Below are 16,667 nucleotides of genomic sequence, written 5' to 3' on the forward strand. Positions count from 1 at the left end.
TATTTATAGTTTTTAAAAAATGTATGAAGCAGCTATCTAACATGATTTTGCCATATGCTGGAAATGCAGTGCTATCCCTTTTCCTTGAGGTTATATTACATTTAACTTAAAAACAGGTTCTCGAGCTATTTGGACCAGCATAGGACCTTTTTGACCCAGGCCATGCCTCTGACATTCCTATTAGACATGGCACATTTTCTAGTATGATGCTGGGAAGTGGCACCTGCCAATTCATTGGTCTAAGCTGGGCTTTTGACATTTTATACCTCTTTGAAGACTTCTTCCGAAATTGGTCTGAAAAGCATTTGATGTTGTCTTGAAGGACCTACAAGGATACTCTACAGCCTCCTACACTAGATAACCATTCTAAATCATGGAGGGTTTACAACAGACCAGGCCACTGTATCATCTATAAAGACAATGAATCGGATCTTGAGGATGTAATCTTTCTGGGCTGATCATTCCCACTTATCTTAGTGCAATCCTGTCTCTGGTATCAGCAGTAATGGGTGCCTATTCTTAAACTACTTTTGACTTAACTTTATTACAGTCATGACTCTGGAATAGGTGGTAATATTTAAGATGACTCCCTTGGGGAAATATTGGAAGGATCCCGTCCAGTGCCAATATTGGGGCCATCAGGAAGTACAAGCAGCAGAAGAAGGGTTGGAGGCCTGATCTCTACGACTTGCATTGAATCAAGAACAATGATTATGCCTATTCTATAAGGAAGGTTGGATGGAGAGTGGAAAGAGGACACAGAACAAGGTGTTCTGTGGCCCATTTGCTAAAGGGAGCAAAAGTAAATGTAGGTTACTGATGGAATTCAGAGAGAAGAAAGACAGCAGTTTCAAGTTAATACACACGTTCGCGTAAGCATGTTTGCACGTACACAATTGTTATATCTCAATGTCTAATATAATGTGCTTGCAGGGTAACTACTGGGGTGAGCAGATCATCACAGTGCCATCACTCGCTCCCTCACTCACCCAATCACTAACTCACAAACAAGGCACACTGATTGGCTTTGCTGCATTTGTATTCCTAGTTACTGCAAATTGTTCCTGAAATAAAGTCAGGTCGACTAAGTGAGGAGAAAAATTACATTCTCAAGATGTCTAATAAAAATATCATCTTTATTGATTCCATTGTGTGTTATATTATTGCTTTATTAATCTCTGTAAGAAATATAAAATATACTAAAAGGCTATGATGTGCTTTCTTTTCCTTATTTACTTACACTGTAAAAGAAACATCTTCAAATGTACAAGTGGCGATTACTGACTTTTACAGATTTTCCATGGTTTTACTTCACCTCTTTTTGAGGATAGTCCTACAAATCTACAACGATTTATACTGATTCACAGACAATGCTCTAAACTCTCTATTACTGAGGCTAAATGGAAGAGAATTTATTTTTACCAAATGATTAAAGAGTAGATAAAGATCTCAGCATGTACATGATTATTAATATAGTTGTATCCTAAACTTCAGGCGGTCATCAAATCAGCCAGGCTCTTGGACTCCATTCAACTGATTGTACTGACGTGATGTTAGGTAAGAGTTCTTGTTATTGCCTCAGCGTGGAAAGTAACGCCTCCAAATCTTTTTGAGATTCTTTATCCTACAAAACAAACATTATAAATACACAAGTGCATCAGGAAGGCACGTCTGCGATTTAAAATTGTTTACTCATAAGCCAGTGGCAACATTTGTTTGGAGTCAGTTAGTACAAAAATATAGACTTTTGAGCACTATTTGCGTACATAAGAGATATTTGTTTTTATAAAGATTTTCGACACATACTTTAAATAGGAAAAATATTAAATAACTGAGGTTGCACGAGTAAGTGAAAAACAGGTTATTAAATGGATACACAAAACCTTTGCTGATCTACTGGTTTAATTTTTTATTTGATTCTTTCCCTGTTCATTTCTGAAAATGATTGTAAAAAAGGAACTGTGGGACTATGCAAATATAAAAGATTCGAGTAAAATACGGAGTTAGGCATTACACGTTTACCAGTAACTCATGTGTAAGATTGTGACCACATGGTATGTATTATATATCACTCAGCTATACAGATTTCAAGCAGGATAAACAAGCATTATCAAAGCCAACATGTCTGCCCCTCAAAAGCTGATGGGGTGATTATTAATTTTCTTTTACTGAAGGCATATGAAAGAAAAAGAAAAACAAGAAACAAAAATAGAAAAAATGCTGCCACTTTAACATGGTGGTTATATGCTTGCAAAAAATATTTAACCATCTGATATAAATTCATTATATCAGCATATTCCTACCAGGCTGGAGTACAAAGAACAGATGTAGGAATGTGTTTTATTCGTAATGTACTATCCAGGAAAATTTGATTCTTATTGATATATAAAAAGTAATTTTGCCTTTTGACTACTGTAACCAATAACAAAAGAATGTATACAAAAATAAAAAAAGAATAACGAAGTAAGGAAAAAAGCATTGGCAAAATAAAGTGTAGGCGGGCCACCAGCCTTGGCACTGAAATGCATTTCTTTTATGGTGGATATGAGCGATTGATAAAGAAAGAACTGCTGTAACTCACAGAGCAAAAGATCAATTGGCTGAAGTGGGTTGACCCACAGCCTCGAAAAATGTGGATGACAGTGGACAGACCAATAGATGAAAAGGGTAGGTCCTAAATTCCCTTTAACAAGAGGCCAACAAAATATTAGAATCTTTCTCAAGACCAGAATAAAAAAAAAGACCTGGCAAAGCCAAAAGGTCTGGCCCTGGAAACCTGGTATGAGGGCAACTTGCGTTGTGAGAAACTGCTGATAGGCATTGTTATTTTGGGAATCTGTGGCTGTGAGGCATTCTGATAGCTCAGATACACGGCGGAGGTCTGTGAAGCACTCATTTAAGATCATCCTTGAAGGTACGAACTAGTGAATATTGACCCCAATCAATAAATCCAGCCACAAACATTTGCCCTCACTATACTTTAATTCTTCTACAGTATCTAATATTGACAGAAAGTTGGCAATGATCTTGTACATTGGGAATTGAGGGACGTGGTGTAGCAACAGAGAAAGTATGGTGATATTGCATTCTTATTGGAGAATCCATTGCCAGCAACATCAGCTCAGTGTCATCAGGACATCTGCAACTTGATTGGCAGAAGCCATTTAGCTTTGTGTAAAGTTGAACATTTACGCGTACAGATTTCAGAGAGTCTGTTAGAATCCTTGGCAGGATCTGGATGTGATGGGAGCAGGCAGTTTTCATCAAGACGCACTGTGCTGGAAACCGGAGCAGGAAGGTTCCTCTCCCTCAGCCTCTCATTCTTTCGAGATGGTGCATCTTGCATGGGACGGCAACCGTGTCATAATTTTATCTAACAAACGCTGAAGCTTCTCAAGATGCACTCGACAGTGCGTCTGCCATTCGGAATCATGGTTCAGCCCGCCCCAGCTGGTTTCCGGCTCAGAGCGTCTTGATGAAAAGTGGATGTTCCCATCGCATCCAGATCCTACCAAGGACTTTGTAACTGACTTTCTGAAATCTGTACGCATTGGAACCTACTATAGGTGTTCAATGAAAGCTCGATGTGACTACACATCCCAGCACGCTGTATGAAGAAATCAAATACGCAGTTGAACCCATGAGGGGTTTTTCAACCAATCAGCATGCAGTATAATAAGAGCGCTCCAATGTGTACAGGCGAAATGCCTCTGATGAAGTTGTACGTTGGCCACAGAAACGCGTGAGGCAATACAACAAACTTGGATGGCTGGGGCGGGCTGAACCGTGATGCAGAATGGCAGACGCACTGTCGAGTGCATCTTGAGAAGCTTCAGCGTTTGTTGGATAATGTTATGACACGGGTGCCGTCCCGTGCAAGATGCACCATCTCGAAGGAATGAGAGGCTGAGAGAGAGGAACCTTCCTGCTCCGGTTTCCAGGACAGTGCGTCTTGATTAAAAGTGCCTGTTCCCATCACATCCAAATCCTACCAAGGATTCTAACTGACTCTCTGAAATCTGAACGCATTGGAACCTACTATAGGTGTTGGCGAGGCAAGATGGCTGCCGACAGGCTGTGGTGAGCAGTCGCTGCGAGACCTCTCTCTACTATATCCCCCTGATGGCTCTTACCTGAAAGATGCGTGTTCTCCCTGATGGCGTTTGAGCTCCTGATACAGAAAAGCCTTTGCTGTTAAGAGAGCCTGAAAAGGGGCATCGCTAAAAGACTCGGTCCCGGGGCCCTGCATCTGAAGGTGGCAAGTGCTCTTGGAATACTTGGAGCAATTCGGGAGGCGCAGTACTTCAGGAGGATGCCTCCGCGACCGCAGCGGTTGGAGAAGGAGAAGGGGAAATCTCTGCCGGACTCTGCGGTGGTAAAGCACCCGCCCGATATCGTAAGGAAGGAGGTCGTACCTGCGACCCTGAAATCGGGTGCCATTCGGAAGATTGTTGCACCGGCACCAGCATCTAAGGGGAAAAAGGCAGAAGTGCGAGGTAAAGCACCAGCAAGGGGGGAGCAACCCGAGGACGGGACTCCTACAGCAGTAGCACCATCGGAAACACCGGATGTGGAGAAGCAGAAGATAGGGGGGCTGGCACGAGGCAAGGATGTTGCGCTTCGGCAGCCCACCCTGATGGAAGTCTTTAGCCCAAAAATCGGGCAGCAGTTCGAGGAAGGTTTAGCCCGGGGTGAAAGCGTCCTCGAGGACGCTGCAGAGGACGCCGCTTCTGACGCGGCTCTTGTCGTTGCTAGGCAACGCTTGAACATAGACTCACCTTCAGGCTCGGGCGGAGGCGGTGGTGGCGGGGAGCTTGCTGGAAGCCCGGCAAGCGCAAACAGGACAATGGAGACTTCAGTGGCCCACGAGGCAGACAGGAACCCGGGTAAGGCTACCCATACCGGAGGGGTAAATGCCTTGGTGGGCAGCGTGGTGAACGAGGGGCTAGGGACTGGCACAGCAGGGAGTGCAGACATGCTTGAGGCCCTAATGAAGGTCGAGGTCGAACTGAAAGCAGGGAGCTCATGGGGTAGCAAGGCCAGCCTGGCTAAGAAGAGTTCGTTACTGAACAATGTGGAGGCGTCTGAAGGGGCTGAAGGAGCCTCAGCAGAGGGAGAATGCTTCTATTCTGTTAATGAGGATACGGATGTCTCAATTACAAGCGAGACTGGGACAGAGGAGGAGGAGGAGGATGGGTCACTTTCGGCCTACAGCATGTCAGGGAAAGAAAGTACACAGAAGAAGAGATGGACTAAAGGAAGAAAACAGGCTTCAGGATTAGGGTCACCAACCAGGGTGGGGAAGAAGCTTCTCTGGGACTACTCGGCCACCTCACAGACTTATGAGGAGAATAATTCGGCACAGCTTCAGGCCCCTTTTGATATGATTACCAACACGCTGAAGCAGATTCAAGGGGAGGCCAGGGCCGAAATTCGAAGGGCGAGACATGCGACGAAAAAATACATAACACTCTGAAGAAGGTTAACAAACTGTATGATGCCATGGCAAATAGGGTTACTGAGGTAGAAGAGAGAACAGGAAGATTGGAGGACGACATGGGAGCTTGGCAGGAGTTTAAAATTAACCAGGAAAAGGTGTCTGACGATATGCTCTGGAAGATGGAGGAGTTTGAAAACCGTCAGCGGCGGAATAACATTCGCCTTTTGGGTGTGGAAGAAGGGACAGAGGGGCAGAACATTCTGCAATTTGTTGTAAATCTGCTTTGAGGGGCTTTCCCGGAATCGGACTGGCAATGGGAGAGGGAGGTGCAACGGGCCCACAGGTTCCCCTTTACAATCAAGAAAGGACGGGTGGAGGGGGGGGAGGCAGGTAAACCACCTCTCCCTAGAGCAATTTTGATATATGTTGGGAATTATCTTCTTAGAGAAGAGCTCATGGAGAAGGCAAGGCCAGATAGTAGACGGTCATTTGAGGGTACCTCCTTTTTTGCCAGGCCAGACTTTTGCCATGTCACTGTAGAGAGGAGGTGGAGGTTGAGGCAACTCATTAAGCCGTTTCAGTCAATGGGTTCTGAGGCTTACCTGTTATTTCCAGCAAGGTTAAAGGTGGTTACAAGAGGGAGAGTATCAATGTTTTGGTCGGAATTTAAAGCCCAGCAGTTTTTGGAGCAATAAAGTCGCAGAAGGGAGGTAAAAAAAAAAAAAGAGGTGCTTGGGCTATAGTGTCCAGGGATATGGTAATGTATGGCAATGATCTTGTCTTGTATTTTAATGGGGGGAGAACGGGGGGAGTACAAGGAATTTGGGGGGGGTGTAGAGAGGGAGGTTAGCGACTACCACATACTGTAGCAACCACACATAGGTCTTTCTGACCTATTTGCCCGTAGAGGGGGGGAGGGGGTTGGGACAGGAAGGGGGGGTAGGGAGGGACAGAGGGGTTTAGGGGATCAAGGGGGGAAGAAATGGCGGAGAAGAATTAGTTTGCACTGGTCGTACAGCACAGAGGAGGACAGAGTAGCTCACAAGCAAAACAGCTAATACAGTACTTGGTCATGAAATTACAACACATGCAATCAAGTGACGGTCTCAACTTGAGAAATAGCATGTGGGGTTGGTTATTATTATGTACGGAAGGGTTCTTAGTCCATGGGGAAATGTTTGAAATTTCTAAATGAGCTGCAGGATTGCCACCATAAATGTTTGTGGTTTAAATGAAGTAAATAAAAGACTCAGGGTGGAGGCACTGTTGAGAATGTTGCGGCTGGATTTGGTATGCTTGCAAGAAACGCATATAGAGGCATCAAAAAGCTATCTTTTGGGACAGCTGGGTTTTGTTGTTCTTGCAAATTCTAAGCAAGGATCTAGGAATAGGGGAGTGGCAATCTTGGGTAGAACTGGGGACGTGGCTGTGATTAGGAAAAAGGAGGATCAGTGGGGAAGGTGGGTGATTCTGGAATTAACCTTTAAAGGGGAGAAATTCACCCTCGCTACAGTCTATGGATCAACGGAGGATAATCCCGAGATCTTTCAATATTTGGACATGGAGTTGGCGCATTGGCCAGAGCCAATAGTAAGCTGCGGGGACTTTAATATACACGATCCTAAAAGCACGTTCGCACAGGCGGGAGGTTGCTATCTAGGTAGGGAAAGGAGAACGTATGGAGCACTATCTGATCTGGTCATTCACAACTCCCTGATCGATCCTTGGACTAAGATCTATCCAAGCAGAGATGGTAGTACATTTTATTCTGCCCCCCCATAGAGTGATGGTCAGGTTAGATTATTTTTTGATTTCTGGGTCGCTGCTGATGGGGGCACGTATGGAAAAACATCCCCCTGTGGTATCAGATCACAGCCCTTTAGTTCTAATTATTGAAATAGGTCAGGTCCAGATGAAGGAAAGGCAATGGACTTTTGAGAGAGCTTTGCTCAAGGATGAGGGATATAGGGAGTACATGGAAGGTTGGATTAGGAGTTTTTGGGATATTAATGGAGGAACAGCTGCTCCAGGGGTGGTTTGGGATGCATTTAAGGCCGGAGCGTGGGGGGAAACTTTGAGTTATGTACTTTCAGCGCAGAAAAGGGAAAAATGCAGAATAGAGGAAATAAACAAAAAGCTGATGGAAGCAGAAGAGGAATTGGTGGTAGCCATCCGGCAGCAGCTGTCGCTAGAAATACACTTACTTAGAATCGTCTCCCTTAAGGCAGCAGCCACAGAGCATATATCTAAGAAGGCAACGGAGAATTATTTAATTAGGAAGGAAGGGGCATATGAGTTTAGTGAGAAGGTGGGCCATCTGTTGGCGGTCCGAACTAGGCAGAGGATGGCAGCATCAGATATCTCGGAGATCATAGATGGACAAGGAGATAGTATTGTAGGGGTGAAAGGAGTGAGGGAAGTTTTTAGGCAGTTTTATGCATCCCTATATCAGGAGGTTAGTGGGGGAGAGCTTCGAGAGATTGAGGGGTACTTGAGGGGTGTCACTCTGTCACTTATTGCCACGGAAAGTAAGGAGGAGTTGGAAGCACCTTTTCAGGTGGAGGAATTTTTAAGGGCATTAAGTATTCTTCCCTCGGGTAAAGCTGCCGGCCCTGACCAGCTGCCGGTGGAATTTATAAAACATTTCAAGGAGTATTAGGCACAGATATGTTTAACATTATGAGGCAAGCACAGCTTGGGGAAGCAATTCCTGATTAATGGGGTGGAGCGGATATAGTTGTGATTCTTAAGAAAGGGAAACCACCAAATCAGCCAGGCTCTTACAGACCGATTACCCTCATGAACGCTGATGTCAAAGTCTACTCGAAAATGTTGGCCAAGAGACTTGCAGGGATTATTGAGAGCTTAGTAATCTGCTCACAGCATGGGTTCATACCGGGCAAAGGGACTACGCAACACACCAGGCAGGTGATCACAATGTTTGATGCGGCAGGTATCCTGGGAGACCCTATGGCGGCACTTTTTCTCGACGCCGAGAAGGCATTCGATAGAGTCTCCTGGGAATATCTATGGGTTACCCTAAGGTGGAGTGGTATAGGGGAACGGTTTTTTAAAGCAATGCAGACTTTATATAAGAACCCATCAGCTAGAATTAGAGTCAATAGGGGGTATTCAGCAGCAGTCAAAATAGAAAGAGGAACTAGACAAGGTTGCCCATCATCCCCTCTTGTATTTGCATTATATCTAGATCCTTTTTGCATAGGTTGGAAGGTAATCAAGGGATTCCCAGAATGAGCCTGAATGGTTGTGAAGCAAAAACACTGGCTTATGCAGACGACGTAGCCATTTTAACATCCAGCCCGGAGGGCGCCATTAGGGAGGTGGAGATGGAGGCTCAGAATTTCGGCCAGGTCTCTGGTTACAGTCTGAATACATCTAAGACCCAGATAGTCTGTAATCAGCATGTACAAGGGGGTATAGACCCAAGAGTCGTAGAGTCGGCAGTCTACTTGGGGGTGGCAATATCGGCTGATGTGGAAATTGTCGTGCAGAACAACATGGCTCCCTTGATGGTTAGTGTAAAATCGGATTTGGAACGGTTGAATAACCTCCATCTTTCTTTAATGGGGTACACAAACATAATTAAGATGCTTATATTGCCTACATTTTTGTATTATTTTAGGGCAATCCCTCTTTTCTTCAAAGTAAAATGGTTCAATACACTGGAAGGTATTCTTAATAGATTTATTGGGCGCAGGGCAAAACTCGTAGGGCATATAGGTTCATGACACTATCGAGAGAAAGAGGTGGGTGGGGGGCACCGGATTTTAAATGATATTATTGGGCTGCTGCAATTCAGTATCTGCAAGGGCTGATAGGAGGGGGGGGGGGTTTAGATCAAAGAATAACAGATTGTTCCTCTAGAATTTATGCTACAGTCCTGGGAGAGGATGTGGAAAACTGTTTTTTAACATGCGTAGAGTATGGGTACTATAAAAGGACCAGGTTTAAGACAGTCGAGGCGGGTATTAAGGTATGGAGTGCTTTTATGAAAAAGTTGGGCTTAGGGAGATTTAACCGGTATACAAGGTTGTTTAAAAATAGATCTTTTCCAACTGAGGTATTTGGGGATATGACAATGGAAAGGTGGGCGGCAAAGGGGATTGTTCAGATAGGAGATGTTAGGAATTCGGAGGGTTTTGTATTATTTTTGGATTTGAGGGATAGGTTTGGATTGGATAGGCAGGATTTTTTTAAGTACCCGCAGATAAGGAGTTTTCTAGGGAGTAAGGATGGGGGGCAGGTGGGGCTTAACAGAATTGAGATCATAGAGAAAATAAGATCAGGGGGGGATCGCTCGATATGAAGTTTCTATTCCAGCTTCTTAGATGCAAAGCAGGATGATATGGATAAGTATAGTGATAAATGGGCAGGGAAACTGGAAGGCGAGATAGGGTGGTTTCAGGACTCACTGGATTTAGGACGGACAGTTCTCTGCTCTGCGTCGTTGCAGTCGCAACACTATAAAACCCTATATTCACTCTACTATACCCCGGCCAGGATAGCGAAATGGGGTGGGACTACAGGCATTACCTGCCCGCGTTGCAACTCAGTAGAAGCAGATATAATACATATGTTTGCACTATGTCCACAGCTGCACACACTCTTAAGGGATACAGAAAATTTCTTTGAGGTCTCCTTAAGTATTAAGATAAGTCTTAAACCTGTACACATATTGTTAGGAGTAGTCCCCGAAGATGGTATCCCGCAGCGAGATTTCATCTTTGTTGCCATGGCTGTGTATATGTTATGCATAGCGAGGGCCTGGTTGGATAAGAACCCACCATGTTTGCAAACATGGTTGTCTAATTTATTGGCAGCATATAATTTAGAAAAACCCATTTGTGCAAGGAAAGGCAGGAAAGGAAGACAATTGGGTTACGAATTTGGGAAACTATTAGTAAATGGCGGGCGGGGTTAGGGTCGTCATGAGGATTTTGGTAATTTCTGGGCAATGTTTAGGAAATATCTGTAAGTAGGATTATGCATGAGGCATTGGGATTTCATTTACCGGAATCAGAGACGAAGTACTGTTATGTTCACGTTTATGTTTATCAAATTATGGTTTTGAAAATTGTGGCGCTCTGTCTAAATAATGTGCTAAATGGAAAATAATAAATATATTTAAAAAAAAAAAGGAACCTACTATAGGTGTTTAATGAAAGCTCGATGTGACTACACATCCCAGCGTGCTGTATGAAAAAATCAAATACGCAGTTGAACCCATGAGGGGTTTTTCAACCAATCAGCATGCAGTATAATAAGAGCACTCCAATGCGTACAGGAGAAATGCCTCTGATGAAGTGGTATGATGGCCACAGAAACGCATCCGGCAACACAACGAACTTGGATGGCTGGGGCGGGCTGAACCGTGATGCCGAATGGCAGACGCACTGTTGAGTGCATCTTGAGAAGCTTTAGCGTTTGTTGGATAATATATATGTATATATCGCGGAAGATGCCCAGCTGTAAGCGCAGCGACGATTACACCACCCAGTGTCATCACTAGAGGAGGCAGTGCTCATGAAGGATTGAAAGTGCAGCAGCCACAAGTAATAACTACATCACCCCACTGTGGTTATTATTTTAATATCACGCTGTTACAAAGACGGACTCATTGGAGTTGAATTGTGCAACCACAAGTACCATAAAGCCATGCAACTGGCAACGCCCACTGGGGCGGGGACTATCAGATTAAAATGGTTGCTAATGCCGGTCTTTTCAACGTGTTATTGCCCATGAAGAAGAGTCAGGAAGACTCGAAACGCGTCGGCACAAGATGTTTGTTTTTACCGCAACTGCCTGCAACCTTCGTGAATAAATGCACATTACCAAACTTACCTGTGTGATGATCTTCCAAGCTTTGGTGAACTTTTGTGATTGGATATATATATATATATATATATATATATATATATATGTATATATACACACACACACATATATATATATATATATATATATTTTCTCCAATCCTGTCGTTTTACTTAAGAAAGCAGGCGCTGACTCTGTGGGGTCTTGTTCAGAAACAAGTTTATTTTCCTTAGTGCTTAGATTGACGCGTTTCGACGGATTCAACCGTCTTGCTCATATATATATATATATATATATATATATATGCCACGAACCATTCTTTGGGGTGAAAGAACCAGAGAGACACTGCAGGGGAGTGTGGGAAGGGTCTTTATTTCCACGGAGCTTCTGGCATGACGCGTTTCGGTGCAATACCTTCCTCAGATGCCAGCCCCAGCTACAGTTTAAAGACGCCAGAAGAGTCTGTATTAAATGTCCTTCTGTCCCGCCTGGATTGGCTGTTCAGGTGGGCGGGGTTGGATTCACGAACAGCACCGCAGCAGCGTCGGCTAACTACAGGTACCAGCATGCCTTGTTCACGACATGCAGGTAAGTGTATATATATATATATATATATATATATATATATATATATATATATATATATATATATATACATACATACATGCATATTTAAAACCCTCCTTAATTCTTTTCAAGTCTGAGTTTTGACAGTGCAGCTAGCAAACAGACCTACTGTCCCTAATATACTATAGCGGCCTTTGAGTATGCTCCTTTTCAGCCATTCCTTTTAGCTATATCAGACTATTTCCGCTACTTCTGTCTTACCTGCTGCTACCTGCTGTCTGGTTGTATCTTTAGGCTTCCAATGGAGTGTTTAATTGAACTGCATGATCAACTATTTTACGAACACAGGCATGACTGCCTGCAGCCTGCAGATGGTATTGCCCTTTCCACTTTCCCCTCATTTCCAATCCTGCCGGCTCGACCTGTTCTCGCTCTTTCATGTCTCTCTCAATCTTCCATTTCTGCCCGCAGCAACCCCACTTGTTCCTCCCCCTCACTCTTTCCCGGACTACTCCTTGTTCACAGAGATGTTTTAAGGCTTGGGCAAAGTGGGCTCCAGCCCAGGGCCCCACCTTTCAAAGGAGACTATTATTTGGTCAGTACAGGGCCCCTCGTTCATTTATTCGAATAGTCAAGCTGCAATAACCACCTATACCTGTTTTGGTCATAGAATGTTTGAAAGTATACCACAACCTCATACAGGGCTGCCCCTTAGTTCACTTCCATGCCAAACAGTGTGCTGTAAGTGGATCAAGGCAGTGCATGGGCAACTCGAGAAAAGGAGTACTAGTGCTGATTTTAAATAAACAATTTCCCATATTTTTTTTTAAATTATTGTTTAACTTTTAAGGTCTGATCAATGGCTATGTTTTAGTTCAAAATAGATCGTAAATCCAAAGTTGTTGGGAACAGGGACCCCAAAATAGGTTTTACTCCTGGCCCCCAAAATTCCAAAGATGTTGCTGCTCGTGCCCAACCTCTCCACCCCTTCTTTCCTTCCCTCAATCCCTCCATTTTTCTCTTTTGTGATATTATAACCTCCTGCATCGCACCTCATTTCGTTCCTCCCATCTAACTTACACACTTTGCTATGTGCGCTGTTTTTACCCCCTACACACCGTCTCCGTGCCATAGGTATAGAAGGTTCAGCACACTCCCTATTAAAATACTTTCTATCGGAATGAACTCAAGCAGTGGCCCTGGATCCATATGTTTCAGACAATTTTTCTCTCCCGTGCGGGGTTCCACAGGGCTCGTCCTTCAGCCGAACGTTGTTAATATTTATCGCATATCACTTGAGCCCCTGATAAGATCGTTTGGCTTTGATCTTACATCCTATGCGAACCATACACAAATTGTGATATCAGTGGCAATTAAGGATACTGTCATGGGAGACAGATTTCAAAACTGTATGTTAACATTAGCAACTGGATGAACAGGAATTGTCGAAGACTCAATTCTGGCAAGATTGAGGTAATCTTGTTTGGGAACCAGCCCACGTTTTGGTACTTGTCATGGAGGCCAGAGGAGCTAGGTACTCTCCTGGTTCCAGTTAATGAAACAAAAAATGTAGGAGTCATTGTGCACAGTAAACTTACCTTTAGAGAACAAATGAATTGATTGATCTCCTCAACATTTAACAGTTTGAGGACAATTAAGAAGGTCCTCCCTTTCATTCCTGTAGAATCAAAGAGGACTGTGGTCCCTGCCCTGACCTTATCAAAAGTTGATTACTTTAATGACCTTTACCTCAATATGTAGAATCAACACATGAATAAATTGCTAATTCTTCAGATTGCCGCAGCCAGGCTGCTCACTAGCATTTCTAAATTTAAGTCAGCTTCACAAGCTATCCACAATCTACACTGGCTCCCGATTAGACAACGTACCACATTCAAGGCCCTGTGCATTGCCTACAATCCTCTGCGTGGAGGCAGGCCAGCTTATTTGAGACATAGTTTTAAAAAATAGGAGCCATCCGGACACCTGCGCTCATTCGGAGCAAACAATTTTGCTATCCCCAGTATATATAGGGCTAACTGGGAAGGTAGAAGCGTTGTGCTGGGCCCAGCTAGACTCTGGAAAGAACAAATATCAGAGCCATGCTGTGTTTACTAGCATTCAGAAAGGCATTCAAAACATGGCTTTTTGTCTAATTAAAATGCTGAATCCTAGCCTACCACGCTAAGCTAACGCCTCCGGATATTTGTGACATAAAAATGTTTATTAACATAACACAAAATATACATTCATCTTTTGTTGCAATATCAAATGAAAATCGTGAGTAGGGGAACCTTTTATTATAGTCCTGAGGGGCGTAGCTTCATGGGGGGAGGGTTGTTTGAGGCAGTACACCCCGCTTATTCATGTATTTTGTAGTAAATATTTGGGCACAGGTGCTTTGAGTCGTGTATGGTGAGGTGTTTGCCAGATTTCCATTGTTATTTTCAGATACACATGCAGACAAACACACACATTCTTGTCTCCGTTTTAAAGGTCTTAAAACATGGTTATTAATATTGAATTATAAATACCCTTCACATTCTGCACTCCTCTCCCTTCCTACTGCTCCTTAAGCCTCTCTCCTGGACTGCTTCTAATATAATGTATTTGAACTCGCATGATTGTGGGGAAATCTGAAGCTCACCCCCCAAACTTAGTGACCAAGCTATGCCCCTGATAGTCCTTCCTATTTTTCCATGTCACAGAAACTAATGAAGAACCATTATGAACGCTCCTTTGCTTTTCCAAACATTGTTTTGACAGAGAAACAAAGGCAGAACTGAATTAAAGGCAAGGATCCTTTCAATGTACAGCGACTTTTATTACAGAAACTTCCTTCCCTATATCCACTGAAAATATTGAGGCTTGGACTAATTCACACACACTATGCACTATTTCTCCAGCATTTCTTGCACTAAGAGAAGGTATTATATGCCACCAATAATGTTGATGATTACTTACTATGTTGTGAATTTGTGAGAATTCAATGAAATTCAGAATAGCCATCTATTTGCCCTTCTGCAGAGAAAATTGGTGGTTCCCACACTTACCATAAATTTACAATATTGGAATATTTGAGCAATCATAGATATTATGTGGTTATAAGCCCTAACTGTGAATATAAACGTTGACAGATTCTGTTTCCACGTGTCACAGTCGTTCACAAGGGTAGGCAAGAGATTTTGCTTCTCCGTCCTTATATTGATTCCTTTAGGAAGAGAGTCACAAGACTGAATATGGTGTATTCATTTTTGCAATACCTATGCTTTCTCATTAATGTTGCCGATTCTCATTAGTTTGAGTAAAGAAAACATTATGAAACAAGAATGACAATCATGGATAATCAAGCACATCTGAATTATATAAACAAGGTAGATGTTTTTACCACACAAAAAAAATTGTGGTTGGCGCAGGCAAAGGTGAACGATGTTGTTTTTCTCCAACTTTGTGAAAAGTGCCAAGTAATTGAAAGATTAATGATTCTTCCCTCTTGTGAATGAATTGGCTTGATCTTCAGTGGTAAAAGCAATATGGCTTGCCAATATCAACAGTGAATGAAAAAGCTGTTCAAACTCTGTGTATGGTAAGCATACAGATCTACATGCTTTTACTCCCGTGTGCCTCCTTAGACCGTGTGAAATGTACTAACATTCTGCTACTCTCCTTGTTCTCAATTCATAAAAGTCAGTTCAGTTCTGAAGAGTTGAAAAGCTACACTAAATGTACTCCTACAAACAGTGCCGGAAGAAACCCTGTTGACGCCCCTAGGCAGTCGAAATTTCGTCCGATGCACCGGATTTGTTTTTACAAACTGACAGCTGCCAGAAAATAAGCTTTTAAGAGACAAACTGTTATGTGAATCTTATGTCTCTGATTTATGTTCTTTTGTGTAGTTAAAGGGTACATTACATTATTACAGTATTTTCTCTATAGAGTCGTTAATGTAAAGTTTTCGTTTCTTTGAGTTGACTCATTTTTTTCTCTCTTTTGGAAACAGTATTTAAGAAAGCTTGATTGTCATTTTCTTTCAAGCTGAAATCAATATTATTTTGATCCGTTGTCCTGGGGCCCCAAAAAGGAGTGAGGCCCATAGGCCAGTGCCTACTTGTTAATCTGGCACTGCCTATAACTGGAGCAGATTTCTGAATTGTATGGCATTAAAGACAATTCCGAGCGGTATGCCTAGAAATTTACAAAAGAGTTCCAGGGCATGTAAGAAGTTCACTGTCCCTGTTTGGACCATGACGCTTCCTTTAAACAGATGTGCCAGGCACCCATTTAAACAGGTTTACCAGGCATAAACATTGACAGAGCACCTATTACGAAAAATGAATAGAGAACTTGTGATGCTGTGAGGGCAGCACATTAGTGAAATGCAGAGAATCTCAATCAGCTCCTCTATTTTCTCTGTGCAGGTGGCCCTTGCCTGCACTTGAAAGAGGAGACAGACCTCCTTACAGGCAGTTGTAGTGAATGACTGCACTCACCTGACGGAGAGATGACTGGGGTGTCCATGTGACCGTGTGACTGGCCCCCGTCATCCCTCTTCAGGGGCTGCATGCAGGGGGGGCTCTGACTGTGCACTATCTTACTGTGGCACTCAGTCAGTGCACTGCCTGATGGCCTCTATGCCTCTCTGTCCACATCTATAACAAGGGTACGAACGCAGTAGAAAGTGCTTCCCTCATATACTAGTAAGGGATCGACCCTCTGAAAATAGTGCTGGCAGTACATGTGCACCGGCATCCCTCTGCATTACAGAAGAAGACGCACAATCATTTGCACCTTCTTTTGTAATACTACAGTGCCCTCTGGGCGCAGA

At 43.3% G+C, this 16,667-nt stretch overlaps 1 protein-coding gene across 2 annotated transcripts in view; it reads right to left on the reverse strand.

Moving 5' to 3' along the window:
* Positions 1 to 1,117: 1,117 nt before the first annotated feature.
* Positions 1,118 to 16,667, reverse strand: part of RMDN2 (regulator of microtubule dynamics 2) — a 726,737-nt gene continuing 711,187 nt past the window's right edge. For both annotated transcript variants that reach the window (XM_086926853.1, XM_086926852.1), the window contains exon 11: positions 1,118 to 1,624. In XM_086926853.1, the coding sequence (XP_086782979.1) occupies positions 1,571 to 1,624 (54 nt within the window). In that variant the 3' untranslated portion in view covers positions 1,118 to 1,570. The remainder of the gene's footprint in view (positions 1,625 to 16,667) is intronic.

The sequence above is a fragment of the Lissotriton vulgaris genome, chromosome 6, assembly GCF_964263255.1.
Source record: "Lissotriton vulgaris chromosome 6, aLisVul1.2, whole genome shotgun sequence".
Classification (NCBI taxonomy): Eukaryota; Metazoa; Chordata; class Amphibia; order Caudata; family Salamandridae; genus Lissotriton; species Lissotriton vulgaris.